At 48.8% G+C, this 18,805-nt stretch overlaps 2 protein-coding genes across 6 annotated transcripts; one reads left to right on the forward strand and one right to left on the reverse strand.

Annotated features, from left to right (window-relative positions):
• Positions 1-930: 930 nt before the first annotated feature.
• Positions 931-16,527, reverse strand: LOC143384085 (uncharacterized). Of its 3 annotated transcripts, XM_076839154.2 has the most exons (8): positions 16,491-16,527; positions 13,446-13,547; positions 3,356-4,348; positions 2,409-2,624; positions 2,137-2,280; positions 1,739-1,956; positions 1,465-1,639; positions 931-1,359 (listed from the first exon to the last, which is right to left on the reverse strand). In XM_076839154.2, exons 1-7 carry the CDS (start codon positions 16,512-16,514, stop codon positions 1,471-1,473), a joined length of 1,866 nt encoding a protein of 621 aa, XP_076695269.1. In that variant the 5' UTR covers positions 16,515-16,527; the 3' UTR covers positions 931-1,359; positions 1,465-1,470. The 3 variants fall into 3 exon arrangements, with proteins under 3 accessions (XP_076695269.1, XP_076695268.1, XP_076695270.1); XM_076839153.2 differs by having other exon boundaries at positions 931-1,639; XM_076839155.2 differs by lacking the exons at positions 2,137-2,280; positions 2,409-2,624 and having other exon boundaries at positions 931-1,639.
• A 115-nt stretch (positions 16,528-16,642) lies between these two features.
• On the forward strand, positions 16,643-18,803 carry Tmem208 (transmembrane protein 208). 3 transcript variants are annotated; one of them, XM_076837807.1, is made up of 6 exons: positions 16,643-16,736; positions 17,301-17,396; positions 17,924-17,983; positions 18,063-18,199; positions 18,360-18,444; positions 18,536-18,803. In XM_076837807.1, the coding sequence occupies exons 1-6, from the start codon at positions 16,731-16,733 to the stop codon at positions 18,671-18,673; spliced, it is 522 nt and encodes a 173-aa protein (XP_076693922.1). In that variant the 5' UTR covers positions 16,643-16,730; the 3' UTR covers positions 18,674-18,803. The 3 variants fall into 3 exon arrangements, with proteins under 3 accessions (XP_076693922.1, XP_076693924.1, XP_076693925.1); XM_076837809.1 differs by lacking the exon at positions 18,536-18,803 and having other exon boundaries at positions 18,063-18,225; positions 18,360-18,430; XM_076837810.1 differs by lacking the exons at positions 18,360-18,444; positions 18,536-18,803 and adding an exon at positions 18,261-18,308 and having other exon boundaries at positions 18,063-18,225.
• The last annotated feature ends 2 nt before the right edge of the window (positions 18,804-18,805 follow it).

The raw sequence follows: 18,805 nt of genomic DNA on the forward strand, positions 1-18,805 counted from the left end.
ACAGGTGCACACACTTTATATTCTTCAGTGTTTCTCTATTATTCATTGGCTAATAGTCAAGAATTACCATGAATGGGCACTAAGGTGAGCCGCAAGGATAGCAGATATGTAGTTTTTAGCCCTTCCAACTGAATGCCTGTGGCCTGCAGGGTTCTCGGAGCTTGGTCCAAGCTGACATTCTCCCTGAACACCATCAGGGCCTATGTGTACTCTCTGTCATTGAACCTCAAAGTCCCTTCTGCCCATTTCTGTCTTGATTCTTTCCTTGACCCTCCAGGTCAAGTTCATTGCTTCTCTAGGTTTGTGGTCCCAGGTGCTTCTTTCTCTGCTCATATATACCCTGCACACTGGACTGTCCATGTTGGCTTTTTGCCTCCCTAAGGCCTGGGCACTGGGCACTGGGCGAGCTTTGGCATCTCTGAAAACCCACATGAAGCACAATGCCTGTAGGCATTTGTCTGTAGGCATTTGAAGAGCATTTGCCAGCTGCTCCTAGAACTGATAAGAAGATAGATGGACAAAGTATGGGGACACATGGAGGGTCAGCTTGACAGATGTTTTTCAGAACTGCTATTGAGAAGTCACTGGTACTATTTAGGTGGTTAAACTAGATGACCTTTAATGATCCTTTATTCAGAGATGCTGTCCTATTTCTTTCCCTTCTTTCTACTACTTATCAAGATGGCCTCAATGAATCAGGCATCATAATCAACTGCTCCAAGGGCTTGGCTTGGCACAGTGAGTTTGCTTTAAGGCACACCCAAGAAGGTTGTGCTGGGAAAAGCCTTTAGGCCTCTGGACTTTCCTACTAGGTAGGGAAGAAGCTAGGACCTGGTTGAGTTCAGCCAGTATGGATCAGCCTTGAGGTCACTAAAAGGGTGTCTGTAAGGCTTTGGGTCAACTGAGTAGGGAGGGAAAGGGCCCTTTCATCTGAAAACTTTAGGCAAGAAGTAAAATCTTAAGTTTTTAATCTTGTTTGGATTTACAGCAAAGTTGGTGGCTTGGCTGCTGCAGTGCTTATAGGTACTGGAAGAATACGCCTAGGGAACAGGTGGAGCACATGCTCTAGGTCTGAGAAATAGGGGAGGGAGCAGAAGGTACACATGCACCCTCTGTCCTTGTGGAACCTCAAAATCCCTTCTGCCTGTGGGGAGCTGCTTCCCAGCTCCATGCTCAGTCTGCCTGTGGGCTGGCCTCCTGGCAGGGACAACAGAACCCTGTGGCAGCAACATGTAGCTGGCATTCCCATGGGCCCAAGGCAGTGAAATGTAGTTGGAAAGCCACTGCTGCTTGACTGTGGGGCAGGAAGTCTCTTGGGATGCCCTGGGTTGGTCCCATCACCACACCTAGATAGGAGGTCTATAGCAAAAGGAAGTAAGAGGCACTGGGGCATAATCGAGGTCCAGGAGCCCAGGTTAGGACTATGGGGATGAAGAAGGCTGTGTTACAGGGATGGTTACTGACCTGGCCTCAGAGTGTTAGGGTCAGGTCAGCCCCTCCCACGAAGCGGGACTGGACACAAGTCACCTGAGGCAGCTGAGCTTGGAAGCGCCTGACAGCTGCCACGTTGATACCCGGGCACATGGCCACGTCCAATACCCGGATCTGCTTGCATGCTTGCCTAATGGTATCCAGAGTTCTGTGGGAAGACTACCAGATGAGTGCTTGATGCAGCATGGGGTCCCAGCCCAGCCACTGCACCTGGCTCCATCTGCTCAGCATCATAATACACACTCACTGCTCTGTGAGTTGACTGCAGCTGGACAGGTTGAGGTGCTGCAGCCTTGGCCAGGACCCTGCTGCCTGGGCCCAGCCCTCGTCGCTGATGTGGCTGCAATGACTCAGCACCAAGTGTTCCAAGCTGGGGCAGCCTCTGGCCACTGCCACCAAGCCCATGTCTGTGAGTGCTGGCAATAGGCTCAGTGACAACTGCCTCAGCTGGGGGAATTGCAGTACCTGCAAGGATAGGGTAGATGGAGCATGATATTGGAGCCCAGAAACCTTCCAGTTTCTCTGCCTTTAGTAAAGGGAGTAGCCAGAAGCCTAGGAGAAAGGAACTCCAAGGAACTTTTTTTCCAAAATGTGAGTTGGCCCAGTTCCCTGCCTCCAGTCCCAGAATCCCCAGCCTATCCACACCTTGGCCAAACTGGCATCAGTCAGCTTGCTGCAGGCTGTCAGGTCCAACTCCTGCAGGGCCTGCAGTGTGAGCAGGGATGAACTCTGTGGCTTGGGAGAAGCATCCTCAGGACCTGAGGCCTGATAATCCAGCTCTGGGCATAGCTGTGAGGAGAAATCTCTGCTTCTCAGGTTCTTCCTGAGTTTGCCCTTAAATAATATTAGAGGGAGAGGCAGGAAAGTAGCTGAGTTCACAGACCATCCCACCCTTCCTGACTTTGAGGGCCTCATACCTGGGAACACAGTGGAGGCTTTTCACTTGATTCTTCCAGCCCCAGAAGCCCCCAATCACGGAGCTCCTTGCACCAAGCCAGGCGCAGAACAGAGAGGTGGATGTGGTAGGTGCAGATGGCCTGCAGAGTCCGATTGGAGAGGGCCACACAGGAGGACAAGTCTAGCACTCTAAGGCTTGGGCCCAGTGCTGGGATCAGAGAAAGCACTGAGGCATCCTAGGAGGAAGTGAGGTAGGGAGGAGAGCACAGAGGAGCAGCTTGTTCCTGTGCCACCAGGCTTGGTGGGGTCATCAGCAAGGGCCTGCCCAAGGTTCTTACCCACTAGCAACAGGGAGTTGCCAGAAGGTCCAAGGAAGGAAGTAACATGGTTCCTATGTTGGATTGAAAGTTTGGAAATGGACAGGGTACATTGTCGGGGTGGGAGATTTAGAGGGGGTTGCTAAAGGACAAAAGTCTATGATTGGGGCAGGAAGGAAGCAGATGGAAATTTCTAAGGCAGCTGCCCAGTTTGTTCTCCCTGCCCTTTCTGAAGGGGTGAGCTGAGACAGCACTCTGACCATAGCTCATTGGGTCAGGGGTGGACAGCTGACCCTCACTGAGCCAATCAGATATGCTACCGCTAGAATTTGAACCAGAACTATGGGGTTGAAGTGGGGGATAGAGTGTCACCTGCCAGAAGTCCGGTGGCATGTGAGATGTTGGGCCACATCATAGGCCAGATCACTTGTGGTGTCTTGGACCTCACTCTGCCTGGGCCCCAAATGGGCTCTGGGGAGGCATGCCAGCAGCACTGTCCACCTAGACTCTTGTCCTCTTACAGACTATGACCCAAATTCAACTTGAACTACTCCTCTTTGGACATAAACACTGGGTAATTCCTCCCTGGGGCCAGAGACCCAGCTCCCCAAGCCCCATCCTAGGAGGAAGGGGGGGCATGGTATGCTCACCTTCAGCGAAGAGCAGTATGCCAGCCTGAGGGAGGTTAGTGGGGGTGGAGCTCCACTCACCGAGCCCAGGGCCTGGGCCAGTTCCTGCCCGCTCACCAGGCAGCACTCAGCCATATCCAGGCTCTGCAACTCTCGCAGGCCCCCTAGGGCTGTACACCCTGCATCTGTCAGCCGTTGCAGCTTTCCCAGGCTGAGATGCTGCAGGTGCTGCAGGCCACGGCTCACGGCCAAGAGTGCCTCATCAGTCAGTTCTGAGCAGCCACTGAGGTCCAGGGACGTAAGACCTGGTTGCTGGCGGCACAGGGTGGCCACAGCCTCTGTGGAAAGGTCCCGGCAGCTGTGCAGGCTCAGCTCCTGCAGCTGCAGCCCAGCTACCTGGCCCAGGGAATGTAGGGCCTCAGGTGGTAAGCCAGTGCCACTCAGATCTAGGGCACGCAATTTGCCAGCTCGCTCTTTCACAAATCGCAGCAGGTTATGGAAGGAGAGTTGGGAGGGAGAGTAATCCTGGGGGTTGATGGAACTCTGAGCTGGGCTCAGCTCAAAATTGAGGTGGCAATAGGCCAAGGAGAGGCGCTCCAGGCTGGGGACACAGCTGCTGAGCTGGTTGAAGCTGAGATCGGCCAGGTTCCGCAGGCAAGCCAGGTTGAGCTCGCGCAGGCCACTCAATGCCTGCCGGACACGCTGGGCCATCTCTGGCTGAGCCAATAGTGTGCCTGATGTGAAGAGGCTGTTGCAGCCACTGAGGTCAAGGGTGCGCAGAGCTGGGCATCCCAGGATCAGGGCCACAAAGGAAGCCTCTGTGGGACTGCCCCCACCCAGGCACAAGCTCTGCAGGTGTGGGCCTAGGTGGTAGGCAATAGACTGCAGCACCAGGTGCGAGGTTGGTGAGCCATCCAGGTTGGTCAGGCTGATGCAGGAGATGCCCCTGAGGCCCAAACTCTTGATGGCCAAAAGGGAGGCAGAAGACACTGGGATGTTGTACCGCACATTTGTCTAAAGGGCAGAAGCAGGCCTGGGGTTAGCCCTCTGACCAGAAGTTGATGACAGGTCAGGAAGGGCCTTTCCACAGTGAAGACCTACCATGGTATAGGGTCACGTGTGGCTGAGGAAAGTGTGGGTGGGAAGTGTGGGTAGGAAGTGGGAGCTGGGAAGGCATGTCCTGCTGGGGTTTGAAGATGACCACCAAGGGCAGGCCTGAAAAGCTGGTGAAGGACAGGGCTAGATGCTGAGGGAGGGGAAGGAACAGAATGGGGAATTGGCATGCTGAGCACAGGAGGGCTGTGATATGACCTGGAAGGAAGCCCAGTGAAACTACACAGGGTAGAAGAACAAAATATGCTGGTCCCTAACCTTTGGTACCTCAGAAGGAAGCCCTGAGATTCATGGACCCAGTCTCCTACTCCAAGAACTATATTAGCTAAGCAACCAGCTTCCCCATGACCCCTTTTTAGAGACCATATAAAGAGCCTCAAGAACAGCTGAAGACAGGAAGAAGTGAAGTGGGTACTACTCACCACAACTCTCTGTGGCCCATGTGCCAGAGGTCTGGGGCAGGCAGTGTCTCAGGCACATGAATGTTTGTATTATTATTTTTTAGTACTGGGGATTGAACTCAGGGCCTCATGCATGCTAGGCAAGCACTCCACCACTGAACTACTATACCCCTATTCCCCTCCCACTTTTATTTCAGTAATAGGGATGCTCTACCACTAAGCTACATTCCCAGTTCTTTTCATTTTTTAATTTTGAGACCAGATCTCACTAAGTTGCCAAGGCTAGTCTCAAACTTGCAAACCTCCTGTGTCAGCCTCCCAAAGTGTTGGGATTACAGGAATATGCCATTGCACCCAGCTTTTTTTAAAAAAAAAAATTTGAATTGAACCCAAGAGTGCTGAGTCATGTCCCCAGCCCTTTTTATTTTTTATTTTTAGAGGGTCTATTTATTTAAGAGCTAAATTGCTTAGAGCCTCCCTAAGTTCTTGAGTCTGGCCTTGAATTTGTGATCCTCCTGCCTCAAGATCCAGGATTATAGGTGTGCGCCACCACGCCCGTCCCAGCTAATATTTTGAAACAGGGTTTAAGTTGTCCAAGCTGGTCTCAAACCTTTAATCCTCCTGCCTAAGTCTCCAACTAGCTGATATTACAGGTATGCATTTCTACCACCCAACAACAACAACAAAAAGGGTTTTGTGTGTAAGTGAAAATGTGTGTGTGTGTCTGTGTATGTGCACGCACACATACACACACACACACACACACACACACACACACACACAGGCACAAACTAACATAGGTAAGGTTGCCTGGAATTGGGTCCTGAAGAATCTCTGTGGCACAACTCTGGAACACACATCTATCTGTCCAGGTGAGGAAGGATAAGCCTCCCATTTTGTGGGGGCTGGATTTAATAATTTAACAAGTCTCAGAGTTGGCTCTGCCACAGAGAAGCAGGAAAGAGAGAATGGGGAGTGCATAGTTGGACTAGGGTGGGACCCAAGGCATGAGCTCAGGCTAAGTGGTAAGAATAAGTTGGCTTGAATAGGAGTTTGGGAGCCTCTGGCTAAGGGAGAGTCTTTCATGAATCTTCCCTGTCCTTGTGCCAGAGGGAGCCAAGGGGAAGCCAGAACAATTTGTGTGGAATAGGTCTGTGGAGAAGAGAGGGAGGGGAAGGAACAGAGTGTAATTGGCTTAGCTTTTAAAATTCTAGCCCTGTTGCTCTACCTCTTGCCCAGGTTTCAGGCACACAGAACTCAAAGAAGGTTCTTGTTTTAGTATCAACAAGGTCCTAATACAGGAGAGCTAGCTCCTCAAAATACCTACCTTTTCAGTAACTATAAAAACAAGTCTTTGTCCCCTGATTGTACCCCACAGAACAGCACCAAAGGAAATGAGAAAGGCAGAAGTGACACTGGATGGGCTCTTGCAAAACCTTATTGATAGGACTCTCCCAGGAAGCATGGAACCCATTCCTAAGTGGGTTCTGCCCCAGGTGGAGGCAGCCACCCAAGGCTACAGTGGTAGGAAGGAACATGCATAGAGATGGGTAATAGTTTCTGGTTTCTCTCACAGTAGATTGGCTAAGTTCTCCTTCCAGACCACACTTCCAAATCATGGTCCTTCCTGGTGAAAGGAGCACTAGCCACAGATCCCCTTATGGTGGGGGGATAGTGGGGACTCCCAAGGGCCTGGGTCTCTTTTTCAGATTTAAGGAGAACTGGAGAAGATTCCAGTGTGTGAGGCTAGGGAAGGAGATGAAAAGATTATAGAGAGAAGTTTGTAGAAAAGAAAGGAAAATTATGCCTCCAGCCACTGCCTAACCCTACATGAGATGAGTCAGTTTGAGGCTGAATAAACTAGGGCTAGGGGAGCTGGGAGCAGCTAGGTGGCTCAGCCAGCACCTGCCCCCACCACTCACATATGACTGAGAAGACAGGATCCCTGCAGGCCCCCAGAAGACACAAGTGCTCAGCCTCTTTCCCCTCCTCAGAGCCTGAGTAGTCAGTAATGTTTCCTTTCCCACTACCTCCCTATGAACAAGGTGGACAAACAGCCAAGGAAGGGCACTGGCAGTCATCCCAGGGATAGGCCACACCTGCTGCTGGCAGCAAAAACCCACCCCCAAAATAGGCAGGGCATGGCCTGAGGACTTCCAGTTATTAGGAAGGAGGCTTATGACCAACTGTGGTCCCATACTGTTTTCATTGGTAGGGTGGGGGCAGCCTCTAAGCTTTCACCCAGAGGCCTATCCTGCTCCTGAGGTCAGCTGGACTTTAAGTGTGGAAGCCCAGGAAGAGCCTTTTAGGGAAATTTATCTCTTTGGGGAGTATGGCAGCATGTGAAAGCAAGGCTCCTGGGATCTGAACTTTAGCTCTTCCTTTGCCCAGGAAGATGCTTCTAGAGGTCAGAGGGAAGACTGCAAGGGCACCTGCTCCAGCTTCAGCCACCCCACGCAGAGAGGCCAACTGGGGCAGGAAAGGACAGTGGAAGGCAGAAGCTGAGCTGTTTTTCATTCTTGTTCCACAGCGATCAACTCAGTAGCAGCAATCAGGGTTCCCCAGGGCATGGGCAGGGCATGGGCAGGGCATGGGTGTGTGTGGGCTGCTACGCTTGCCTGCAGTGAGACAAACTGGAAGTAAGTGAACAGTGGGTCAGCACAAGGGGAATAAGAAGTCACTAAATTCAGCATTCTATCCTGGCCTGGTAGGACACAGGCCCTGGCCTGGCCTTGGTAGACCAGTGTCTTCCACAACACAGTAGCTAGGGCACTGCCTTCTCATCAACCTGCCTACACCTGGGCTCTGAAAGATGATTCCTGCCCACGGGGTTCTGCAGATTGTTTTCTGGAATATGGTAGTGCTGAGGTGTGGGCAGGGCCCTGGATGCCTAGGTGCCTGTGGCCTGGCCTCCCAGTGCCCCCAGCCCAGTGGGACTGAGCTTTGCAGAGGTATCAAATAAATCTTTTTGTGGTGCGGGGTGCCAGGGCACTCTATCACTGACCCACACCCCCAGCCCTATTTTGTTTTTTATTAAGAGACAGGGTCTCACAGAGTTGCTTAGTGCCTCACTTTTGCTGAGGTTGGCTTTAAACTCACGATCCTGCTGCCTCAGCCTCCAGAGCCACTGAGATTACAGGCGTGCACCACTGCATTTGGCCCAAATAAATCTTAATCAACATTTTGGAGGTTCTGATTAGCTGGAGCAGCCCTGTGCTATATTGATGGGACTCCAGGATTCCAGCTGCTGACCCTAGCTTACTTCTCTCTTCCTCCCTGCTTCTCCACTTCATCTACACCCAGGGGCTTGACTGCCCCCTCTGCCTCCTCTGCCCTCTTCTCCTTTACTGGCCTCTATGAGTCTTACCCCTCCACTGCTCCTCTTCAGGGCTTACCTCCTTGCCTCCCTCACACTGCTGAGCTTGGTCTCCTTGCCTGGCCACAGATGATGAGGCCAACTGCCTCTTTGGAGTCTATGCTGGGGATACAGAATGCTACAGAGAAAGCCAGGGTATTTCCTCTTTCCTACACCCCCAGCATAAGCCTCCTCTATCCTGCCTCCTTTCCTGTCCCCACAAGAGTTCTCCCCAAGTCCACCATCTTCATCTCTGAGCCTCCTGCAGCAGACCCCTCTCACTGAAGTTTCTCAGAGATGACCTGTTCTGCTTTAAAAAGAAACCAAAGCCATCAGTTGCAAGGTCTCTCCCCTTTCCCTGTCATGTCCACCAACTGCCTCCTGGCAGAACCCCTTCCTTCCCTCTACTGTCCTTTGGGTTGTAGTCAACCCCCTTCTTTTGGTCTGCTAAGCTATTCCCACCTTCACTTATGGGAAGCTTGCCGTTTCTGCCTTTCTACTGCTCCTTCCTCAGAACCCACAAATAACGACAGTCTTAAATCACACAAGCTCCCTTTATCCTCTCCTCACTTCTATTTCTCCTTTTGTAGTCAAGTCCTTGGAGGCACAAGGGCACACCCACATCTGTATCTGGCCATCTAGTTCTCCCTTGCCTCATTCATTAACTCTTTACCACAGCCCCCACACAGTCACCCATTCCTGGCAACAGCTTCCCTCCAGCAAGATGACCAACAATACTGGAGTTCCTTCTCGGTGTCCTCTTTGCCATGCCATTCTGGTATGGGTGGTCAGGAACCATTCCCCTTGACGCTACTTCCTAGTGGGGGCTCTGAGACTGCCTTCCTGGCTCTCCTATAACTTTCCAGCGTGCTTCTGCTTTGGGGGTCTCTTCTCACCAAAGAAGAGAGACCCAGTTCAGTCCATATCCATATCACCCTGAATATGCCTGATCTTGGATGTTAGTTAGTACCTGGATGGCAGACCCAGTTCACAGATTAGTGAGTTCCTTCTGGTTTGACTCACCTGATAGCATGCATGTGTCATGGACATGCAAGTATATCAGTGGCACATGTATGTCAGAGGATACACAATCTTTGTCCTCTTCTGTGTGCCCCTGGGCATACTATACTTCACCCCATGGGGCAATCTTTCTAACTACTTTCTTTCTGATCCGCATCATTTTCCTGAATCCCAGGCCCTAGGAGCCAACTGCTTTGTGGACTTTGCTCTAGATAACCCCAGAGTTACCTATAGATAACATGCCCAAATCTGAATTTACCACTGTATCCCCAACTCTCCTCTTCCACCCATTTTTTTTTTTTTTTTTTTTGGTGCTAGGGATTGAACTCAAGGGCATTTTACTAAAAGCTACATCACCAGTTCTTTTTTATTTTGAAACAGGGTCTTGCTAAGTTGCTGAGGGTCTAGCTGCTGGGGCTGGTCTCTAGAGTCACTGGGATTATAAATGTGTGCCACTGTGCCAGGCTATTCTTTTCAAATTATTATTATTTTGATATTGTTGATATTATTATTACTACTATTATTATTGGTACTGGGTATTCAACCCAGGAGTGCTTTACCACTGAGCTACATCCCCAGTCCTTTTTTTAACAACTTGAGACAGGATCTTGCTAAGCTGCTGTGACTGACCTCAAACTTGTGATCCTCCTTTCTTAGCCTCCCCAGTTGCCAGGATTACAGGTATGAGCTACTGCTATTCCTCCTCCTAAATTGTTACCTCCCTGTACTAAGGTACCCTCATCTCTCACATCCATAATGATTAAAGTCTCTTCCATTCCATTTATTTGATATATTGAGGTATGTTTTTCTGCTCCAACCTCACTGCTTCTGCCTTAGTTCGGGTTCCCTTATTGTCTGTTAGGAATATGTCACAGAAGCTTTCTTCTCACCACAGTTCTAGCCTCTAGTGTCTCTGACTCTGAAACCATCTTTGATCTTTTCACCAAGATGACCCCTACCAAAAAGCAAATCTGACTGTGCTCTTCAAACCTTCTGCCAGGTCCCCCTATCCACAGGAGAGGCTAAGCTTCCTAGCTGTCATTCAAACCCTTCTGTATCAGAAGGCAGCCTAACTCAGCTCACCTCTCCCATGTCCACTCTCCTTTTCTCCTAGCCCAGCTCTGGGAATTCCCACTTCTGACCACTGTCTTACCCTGCCATGCTTCCAGTCAGCTACTTTGTATTTTGATGGGTCTCACCCCTCACCTACTCCTATTTGTCTATTTGGCAAATATTTATTCCTCTTTCTCTCTCTTTTTGTGGTTCTGGGAGTTGAATTCAGGTCATCCCAGGTGCCAGGCAAGCACTCTATACCCCCAGCCCTTTCCCCACTTTGAGTTCCAGGCTGAGTGTCTTCTTCTCCATGAATTCTTTTCTGGATCTTTTCTCTGCATCCCCCATTTGCCTTGCACAGACTCCAAATGCAACACCCTAGTCCCTTTTTGCTTGTGTTTTTCTCCCCCTCCCAAACTCCAGAGCACCACATCTTTCTCACTTCTGCCTCCTCAGTGACCAGCATAGTGCTTGACACTAACAGAAACATGTGAGTGAGTCTTTGATAATTTTCAGTCTTCCTTTTGCCCTGTGACTATTCTAAACTCCTTTGCTGAGGCCCTGGCCTCTATTTCTCTTTTCACTATCTTATGACAATTTGGTCCCAAAACTCATCAAGCCAAGTGGCCACTAAGGAACTAGATGCTTCTGAGGAACTTCCTCCACAGATAGTTCCATGTTTCCATCCCATGGCTCTGCTTCCTCAGGAAGGGGTGGCATCTCTGCCTCTTAAGCAAGACCAAGCCTAGTGCACTGAAGCCTATCCCTGCTACCACGTCAGGTGGCATCCACTATTCCTAATCTCTCTCCTGCCTACATACATCCCTCCTCTATGGACTTTCTCCCTCATTTGACACATTTGAGATTTCTCCTAATCAAAATTACTTTGTCAAGTCCACCTCAACCTCTTGTTTCTGCCCAATTTATTTCCTTTCTTCCAAGGGAAAGTTTCTTGCAAATGAGGTCACTCTCTATGTATACTTCCTTTCTCTTCTCATTCATTCTTCAGCTTGCCTGGCTTTTCCTCCCCACTAGATACTAAATATTGCTGAAATCACTGGTAGTCCCTTGGTTAGCAAATGTTATGGACACTATTTTTTTAAAAAATTTCTGAACTCTTTATGGCATTTGACACAATTAATCATCCACCTGATCCTTTAAAGCTCTCCTGTCTTGGACTCTATGCCCTCCTCTTTGGAATCTCCTCAATCACTTCAATAGAGATGTCTCTTCCTTGCTGTGCCTTGGACTGCCATCCTCCCGCTGGAGCATTTGCTATGGCCTGCCTGCTGTTCTCTGGCTCTTCATGTTTTCCCTGGGGGAGGTTACTCAGATCTATGGCTTCACTTCTATCCATTTAAAAATTTTCGTTTTGCTGAAAATAGAACCCAGGATCTCACAAATACTAAGTAAGTGTGTTCCACCACTGAGCTACACCCCCAGATCCATACATTCTTTCTTTCTTTTTTTTTTTTTTGGTACCGGGGATTGAACCCTGGGGTGCCTTACCACTGAGCCACATCCCCAGCCCTTTTTATTTTTTATTTTGAGACAGGGTCTCTTTAAGTTGCTTAGGGCCTTGCTAAGTTGCTGAGGCTGGCCTTAAACTAGTGATCTTCCACGCCTCTCAAGTCACTGGAATTACAGACATGAGCCACTACACCCGGTCCCTATCCAATTCTTTAATGACACCCAATTCTATACTCATAACCCAGACCTTTCTCTTAAATTCCTCACTCAGAACTAATAACTGGATTGTACTATCTAAATATCTCACACTTCAATTTTTTAATAAGTCGAAAGTCAGATACCCTCAGATACTAAAATCACTGACATTGGATAGAAAATTTGACAACAGACCCTACTTAATACATACGTTTTGTTATGTGACAGGTGACGGTTCCAACCTAAGAAGGGGAAGATGGTGTTGGGGCTATTTGAAAATTAATCAGTTTAGCTTCTTATAACATAAATGAAAATAAATTTTACCAATAAGAATTCAAATAATAAAACAGAAGAAATAATCTGCTGTCAACATAAAACTGCTCTAAAAATAATGTCTATTTTGAGAAAAAAAAGAAGAAAAATGAGGGCATATTAATCAGATCTCAGAGGAGGCAAGGGATCTTTACGTTTAAACAACAATGGAAGAAATAAAAAGAAAAGCGATATTGAGAAACAACAACACAGAAACTTATTTCTGCATCTCTTAAATAAAAACACATATCTACCAATCAAAATAAAAGGCAAACATATTAGAAATATATTTCAATAAATAGATAAGGAATTAATCTCTTTAATGTATAAGAAGTTCATACAAATGGGTAAGAAAAATACTAAGACCCTAGCAGTTAAAAGGATGAAGAACATGAATAAACAAACAAACAAAAAGAGGGAAATACAAATGGTAAGCTAATGAAAAAAACTGTTCAACCTCACTGATCATAAAAGAAATCAGTTCCAAGAGCTATTATTGTTTGCCTTTCAAACTAGTAAGAGGTCTGCATTTACCTCCTGATGAAGTTGCCTCCCTATTTTCAAGCTTGCCCTCTCCAGTCCAACTGTCCTGCAGAGCTTCTAACATACAGTCACAAACTGTCACTCGCTTGCCTTAACATTCCTTAAAGGGCCCAAGATGGTAATCAGGAGAAAACCCAACTCTGCTGTCTGGCACATCTGTCAGCTTACAGTCTGCCTCCGTTTTAGTCTTATCTCCCACATGTATCTCAGTTCCAATTACATGGAACTTGTGTGGTCATTTCCAGGACTATTCCAAACCTTGGTGTCTCTACTTGCGCTGTTATTGGTCTGGGGAAACCAACCTTCATCTTTACCCTGTTCCTCAAGGAGGCCTTCCCTGGAATTACTGGTCAACCTCATTTGTATATCTTTCTTCAGGTCCCTGTTGCACCCTTCCATGCCAGGGCGACAACACTGTGCACATGATATCATGATCATTCATGCTACTTGTCTTTCTCCTGCATGGGACTATGAGCTCCTTAGAAAACTATCTTATTCATCTGTATAACCCCAGCCCTAAGCCCAGTATGCATGGACGTGTGAGTACATCAGAATGGATGGATGGATGGATAGATGACATATGAACAGGACTGTGAGCAAGTTGAAGTGACAGACAACTGAGAATGGGTCAGGTGGGTGGGTACCTTACCTCCCGAAGGGCATTCTGGGCTGCACAGTACCAAGCCCGACTCACGAGAGAGGCCTCTTTCTGATCTGACAGAGGAAGGAAGCTCAGAATATACGTGAGCATCTGAGGGAAAAAGAGAGGGCATTGGGGCTGTTAGAGCTGGGGGATCCTTTGGAACCTACTCCAGCTGATAGCACAGTGGATTCATTTTGGATCTGAAGTTTCACAGAGTATTCACTTCCCCTCTCCAACTTCCAGGCATCTTCACTGTGAGTAAACCTTTCCTGAGCCCTCTCTGGATGCACACTTACACTAACTGGTAAAAATCAAACTTCCTGCCCAGTTTAATAGAAAAAGCCTGGGGTATTGGGGCCATATAAACCTAGTTTCAAATCCCTAATATCAAGTTCAACTTTAATGATCTCTCTGATCCTTGTTTTCTTTATCTGTAAAATGGCAATGTAATGAGACTTAAATGGGTTTCTGTGAGAATTAAGTAACAGCACAGTGTCTTGCATAGATCTGGAACATGGCAAGTCAAATATCTTCCTTTGATTCTCTGAAGTCCCACTTCCTCCTCCCGCCCTCACAAGTTCAGCTCTGGGACCCTCACTCTTTCCAAATTCTCCATTGCCAACTTGCCTTCTTAACTGGCTATTAAGAAATGATCCCAGCAAGACCCACCCTGGGAACCTCTGGCTCTCCTTCCATTTATACTCTATGAGGCTGGGGTGGTGGGGTTGGATGCTCTAAAGGGGACTGGAAATGGGTTACTTGTGAGGCTAAGAACAATTTATTAGCTATTTTTTTTCTTCTCAAATCTTCCTTTCTTGAGACCTGTAACATTGTTTTCTAGGCCTTAGCCCAGCATTCTTTTTGGCCTGCTTCTGGATTTTCTATGACTTCCAGGCCTCATACTTGGGTCTTTTGATCTTCAGTTTACTCATACATAAACAACCAACAAAGAGCTTCATATTGTCCTATGTACCAAGTGCAAGTCCAGTATTGCCAACTATCTTCCCAAATGACTCACCATCACCTTAATTGATATTTTTGCCTTCAGTCCAACTTTCCCCTTTAATGCCAATAGTGCACCCCATCTGAAGGTCCTGGTAACACTTTGGACTCATGTTCTATCCCTTATTTCAAAATACAAGTATAAAACAGAGGCTTTAGGAAACACTAACCAAGACTCATTCAAATCCCAGCTCCATTACTTCCTAGCTGTGTCTCTTCAGGCTGTGTACTTGACCTCTCTGAACTTCAGTTTCTGTATGTATGAAATAGACATTTAAAAAAAATCTAGATCATAGTCTTATAGGGACTAGATGATCCATAAATGGTTGCTGGATTATTACTAATATTTCTACCTTTGCAACTTTACCACTATAGCAGCTAAGATCTTCACCACCCCAGACCTGGATTCCTTCCACAATCTTGACCTTACCTTCAAGTTCAACTTTGCTAATCCCTTCTGTACTGTCACAAGGTTAACTGTCCTAAACAAAACAAAACAAAACCTGTTTCCTGTTTCAGCATACTCCTGATGGAAACCTTCAGGGTTATTCAGTCCTCTCAGGAAAAAATCTCCACTCCTGAGGCAGAACTGCCAGGTCTCCATGCCTGATCTGGTCCACTGGTCCCAGAGCTTCCCTGATCCATCCTTTCTCCTGCCCTACAAACACAGCATGTCTTGTAGGCCTCTTTCTTGGGTTGTCATTCCTTAAGCTTGATTTTACTACTCCACTCTGATTTCTCCTTCCCTTCTCAGATGCTGAACATATATGAGATGCTCAGCCAATACTTACAGGATTATAGTAAGGATAGGCAGTCCTCTACCTCTATTTTCACCAAAGATTTGCTCATGGAAGGGATAGGGAGATAAAGATGATTACTGAGAGGAGAATGACTTTGAAGTACAGCCTGGGTAAGGGAGGGGAAGCATGGGGAAAAGAGTACTGACAGGGACTGGGAATGACCAAGCTCCTATCCCCTTAGGGGGAAGCAGGGAAGCTGCTGAGCTAAGATAGTGGCCATCCTGTCTCCTAAGCTAAACAGCTAGCAGCTAACTCCAGGAGCAAAGGGAGGGGGAAAAATTGATCATGGGAGTGGAGGACATGATTAATTAAGCTTAGAAAGGTGGTCTTTATAGAGAGACTAGAGAATGGGATGAATCCCATCCCAAGGGGCTACTAGACATACCAAACAGCTTCTAGAGATACAACGGAAAATCCACGGGATCTATGGGCAAAAATGGATATCCTCTGGGGCCAAGGAAGAAATGGATACAGTTGCAGAATACTCATTGAACTGGGAGCAAGCCTATTTTTGCTGAGAGGGAGCACTCCAGCAGTGATGGGAAAGAGTAGCCAGTTTCCTATGGGTGGTGGGAGGGGGCTGCAATCTTCAGGGCAAAAGGGGATGGAGAGGCCACTCCAAGATACCACTGGTACTGGGGACAAAACCTGTTATCTTCTGGCCCAGGAAGGCAGAAGGTAGAGTGGTCTTGCCCCTGGCGAAGAAGGAGCAAACAGCCCATGGGGTGAAAGAGGTAGGGGCGCCATCACTATGGGACTAGGGGCTGGGTAGCAGGCCTGTCTTTGCTCAGCGACCATTCCCAGAATTGATGGGGAGGGAGTAGTCTGTTTCCCACTGCCCGGGAGAGCGGACGAAGGAAGTGGAGTGAGCAACCCAAGGGGCCAACGGGGATAAGATCGGTTACCCTTCAGGGACGATGGAATGGAGCAGACATCTTCCAGAACTGAGGGGGAGGGGACGGCAATCTGAAACGAAGGGGATGGGCAGAAATCTGTCCTCGCTAAGGTGACAGAGCAGGCATCTCCTGGGGCCTATTGGGAAGGAGAGGACGGTTCCCCAAGCTAAGGGGATAGAGTGGCCCAAAAGTGGGGCCGTTACCCAGAGCTTGCAGGTCCTGGGATCCACCGGGCGGGTCGTTTCCGCCAGGCGGAAGGCGCAAGGCGAGCTTACTGACAGTCCCTCCCCAAAGCTCGGGACCCCAAGGGCGGGGCCTGTCCGAAGCTAGGCCGGAGGGCGGCTTCTTCTCACCTCCAGGGGCAGCGACTCCGCCATCGCATCCCTGCCGCCTCCGCCCCCGCGCAAGACTTTCTGGGAAATGTAGTTCCGTTAGTTCTGGGGGCGGGACTTGAGAAAGGAAGTGAGTCCCACTTCCGTCCATGATCTGACGATTTTGGTCTGCACCGGAAGTTTAAGCGTTGCCGATGTGGTACCCACCGTCTGGTTTGGTCGCTCGCCCTTGTTTCCCTGCCTGGGTATTTGCGTCGCACCATGGCGGTAAGGAGGACGGGTAGGGCGGGGTCCACATGGGCAAATCTCTCCCGTGGCCTGGAGAATGAAAATAGAGGGACATCAAGGGATGCGGGACGTGCCAGAGGGGGGCACTATCCAATGAGTGGACTATACTAGAGTGAGCAGGGTGTTGAAGGGAGAGAGAGAGATGGCGGCGCAGGACCACACCAAAACTAGTACCAGAGGGGGTGTGTTATTTCGCCGTTATTTTCACATCTGCAATCCAGTAGAGGCCCGAGAGAGGTACCATATAACCCCACTCAAGAGTGCCCTCGAGGTGCTGTCAGCCCAAAGCTGGGCCTTGCTGGGGGGAGCTGGAGAAGGCATAAGCCTAGCATTCGATTGTTCAGGACCAGCAGGAAGCAATCGGAGCTGGGGATGCTGTAAAATGGTGTCAGCTCTAGACAGTATGGACTGGAGGAGGAGTGGACATCCCAGGGACCGTGGGGACCTGGCTGAGATGCAGATGGGACACTGTAGCTAACCAGGGTGGTGGAGGAAGTGAGAGGCTGAGAAGAGCTCTGACTGCATCTCATATTTCCTCTGCAGCCCAAGGGCAAAGTGGGCACCAGAGGGAAGAAGCAGATATTTGAAGAGAACAGAGAGACCCTAAAGTTCTATCTGAGGATCATACTGGGGGCCAACGTAAGTGTCTGCCTTTCTAATCTTCCCACTCATACCTCCACAGTACTCAGCTCTGGTGAGGAGTGGTGGTGACAGCTAAGACTCCAAAGAAGTACATTCAAAAAGAAATGAGAGGGGACTGGGGAGTGTAGCTCAGTGGTAGAATCTTTGTCTAGCCATGCACATAATCTTAGGTTTTATCTCCAGCACCAGGCGTGTGGGACACTGGCAAACAGAAATTAATGAGAAAGGATTCAGGAATAAGGTTCTGTGCTAATAAAGCAAAACACAAACAAATAATAATGAAGTGAGTCCCAGCTAGACTTCACTGCCTTCCCCATTGTAGATACATAAGGGCTTCTTTCTTGGGCTGGCTTGGGTTTCAGAAGACAGTCTTGGTACTTAGCCTCAGGAAGCAAGGCCTTTCTTCCAGTCTTATAGGAACAATCTGGCTCTGCCCATAGCCTGACCTAGTTCTTAGGTACAGTTGTGGGAGGCCCATGGTTTGAAGCATCTTTTGACCCCAGCCTGATCCTGTTTGCTTGTAGGCCATTTACTGCCTTGTGACCTTGGTTGTCTTCTACTCATCTGCCTCATTTTGGGCCTGGGTAAGTATCTTCATCCTGGAAAGTGGATGAGTGCATAGGTCCAGTGGTTGGTTTTGATATCTCTATTCTCGCTCTGCAGATGGCTCTTGGCTTTAGTTTGGCAGTATATGGGGCCAGCTACCACTCTATGAGCTCGATGGCTCGGGCAGCCTTTTCTGAAGATGGGGCCTTGATGGATGGTGGCATGGACCTCAACATGGAACAGGGCATGGCAGAGTGAGTGTCCCCCACCGCCAGCCCAGGTGAGCGGCCCCAGGGCTGGGGCACTGGGGCCCAGAGAACCTAAGGCTCACAGCTATCTGCAACTTGAAGAAAGTGGAAGGAAAACAAAATGGGGCCCATTTACTGTCTTTGGCAACCTTCCTTCTATCCACAGGCACCTTAAGGATGTGATCCTGCTGACAGCTATTGTGCAGGTTCTGAGCTGCTTCTCCCTCTATATCTGGTCCTTTTGGCTTCTGGTATGTGGGCTTGAGGGTTTCCTTACAAAAGGCATCTAACCCTCCCTATCCTTCATTTTTTGCCCCAACTTCAAGTTATCTTTTCTCTTAGGCTCCAGGCCGGGCCCTTTATCTCTTATGGGTGAATGTGCTGGGACCCTGGTTCACAGCAGACAGTGGGACCCCAGCACCGGAGCACAACGAGAAACGGCAGCGCCGACAGGAGCGGCGGCAGATGAAGCGGCTATAGCCATTGAAATTGTGGCCATAGGCTCCTGGGCACTGGGTTGCATGGCCTCAGTGCCTGGAGCAATGAGAGCCTAGTCCAGGCCAAAAGCAGCCTGAGGTATAGAATTGTTGAATAAATGTCTTAGAATGTGGC

This window comes from Callospermophilus lateralis, chromosome 18 (assembly GCF_048772815.1).
Source record: "Callospermophilus lateralis isolate mCalLat2 chromosome 18, mCalLat2.hap1, whole genome shotgun sequence".
NCBI classification, from domain to species: Eukaryota; Metazoa; Chordata; class Mammalia; order Rodentia; family Sciuridae; genus Callospermophilus; species Callospermophilus lateralis.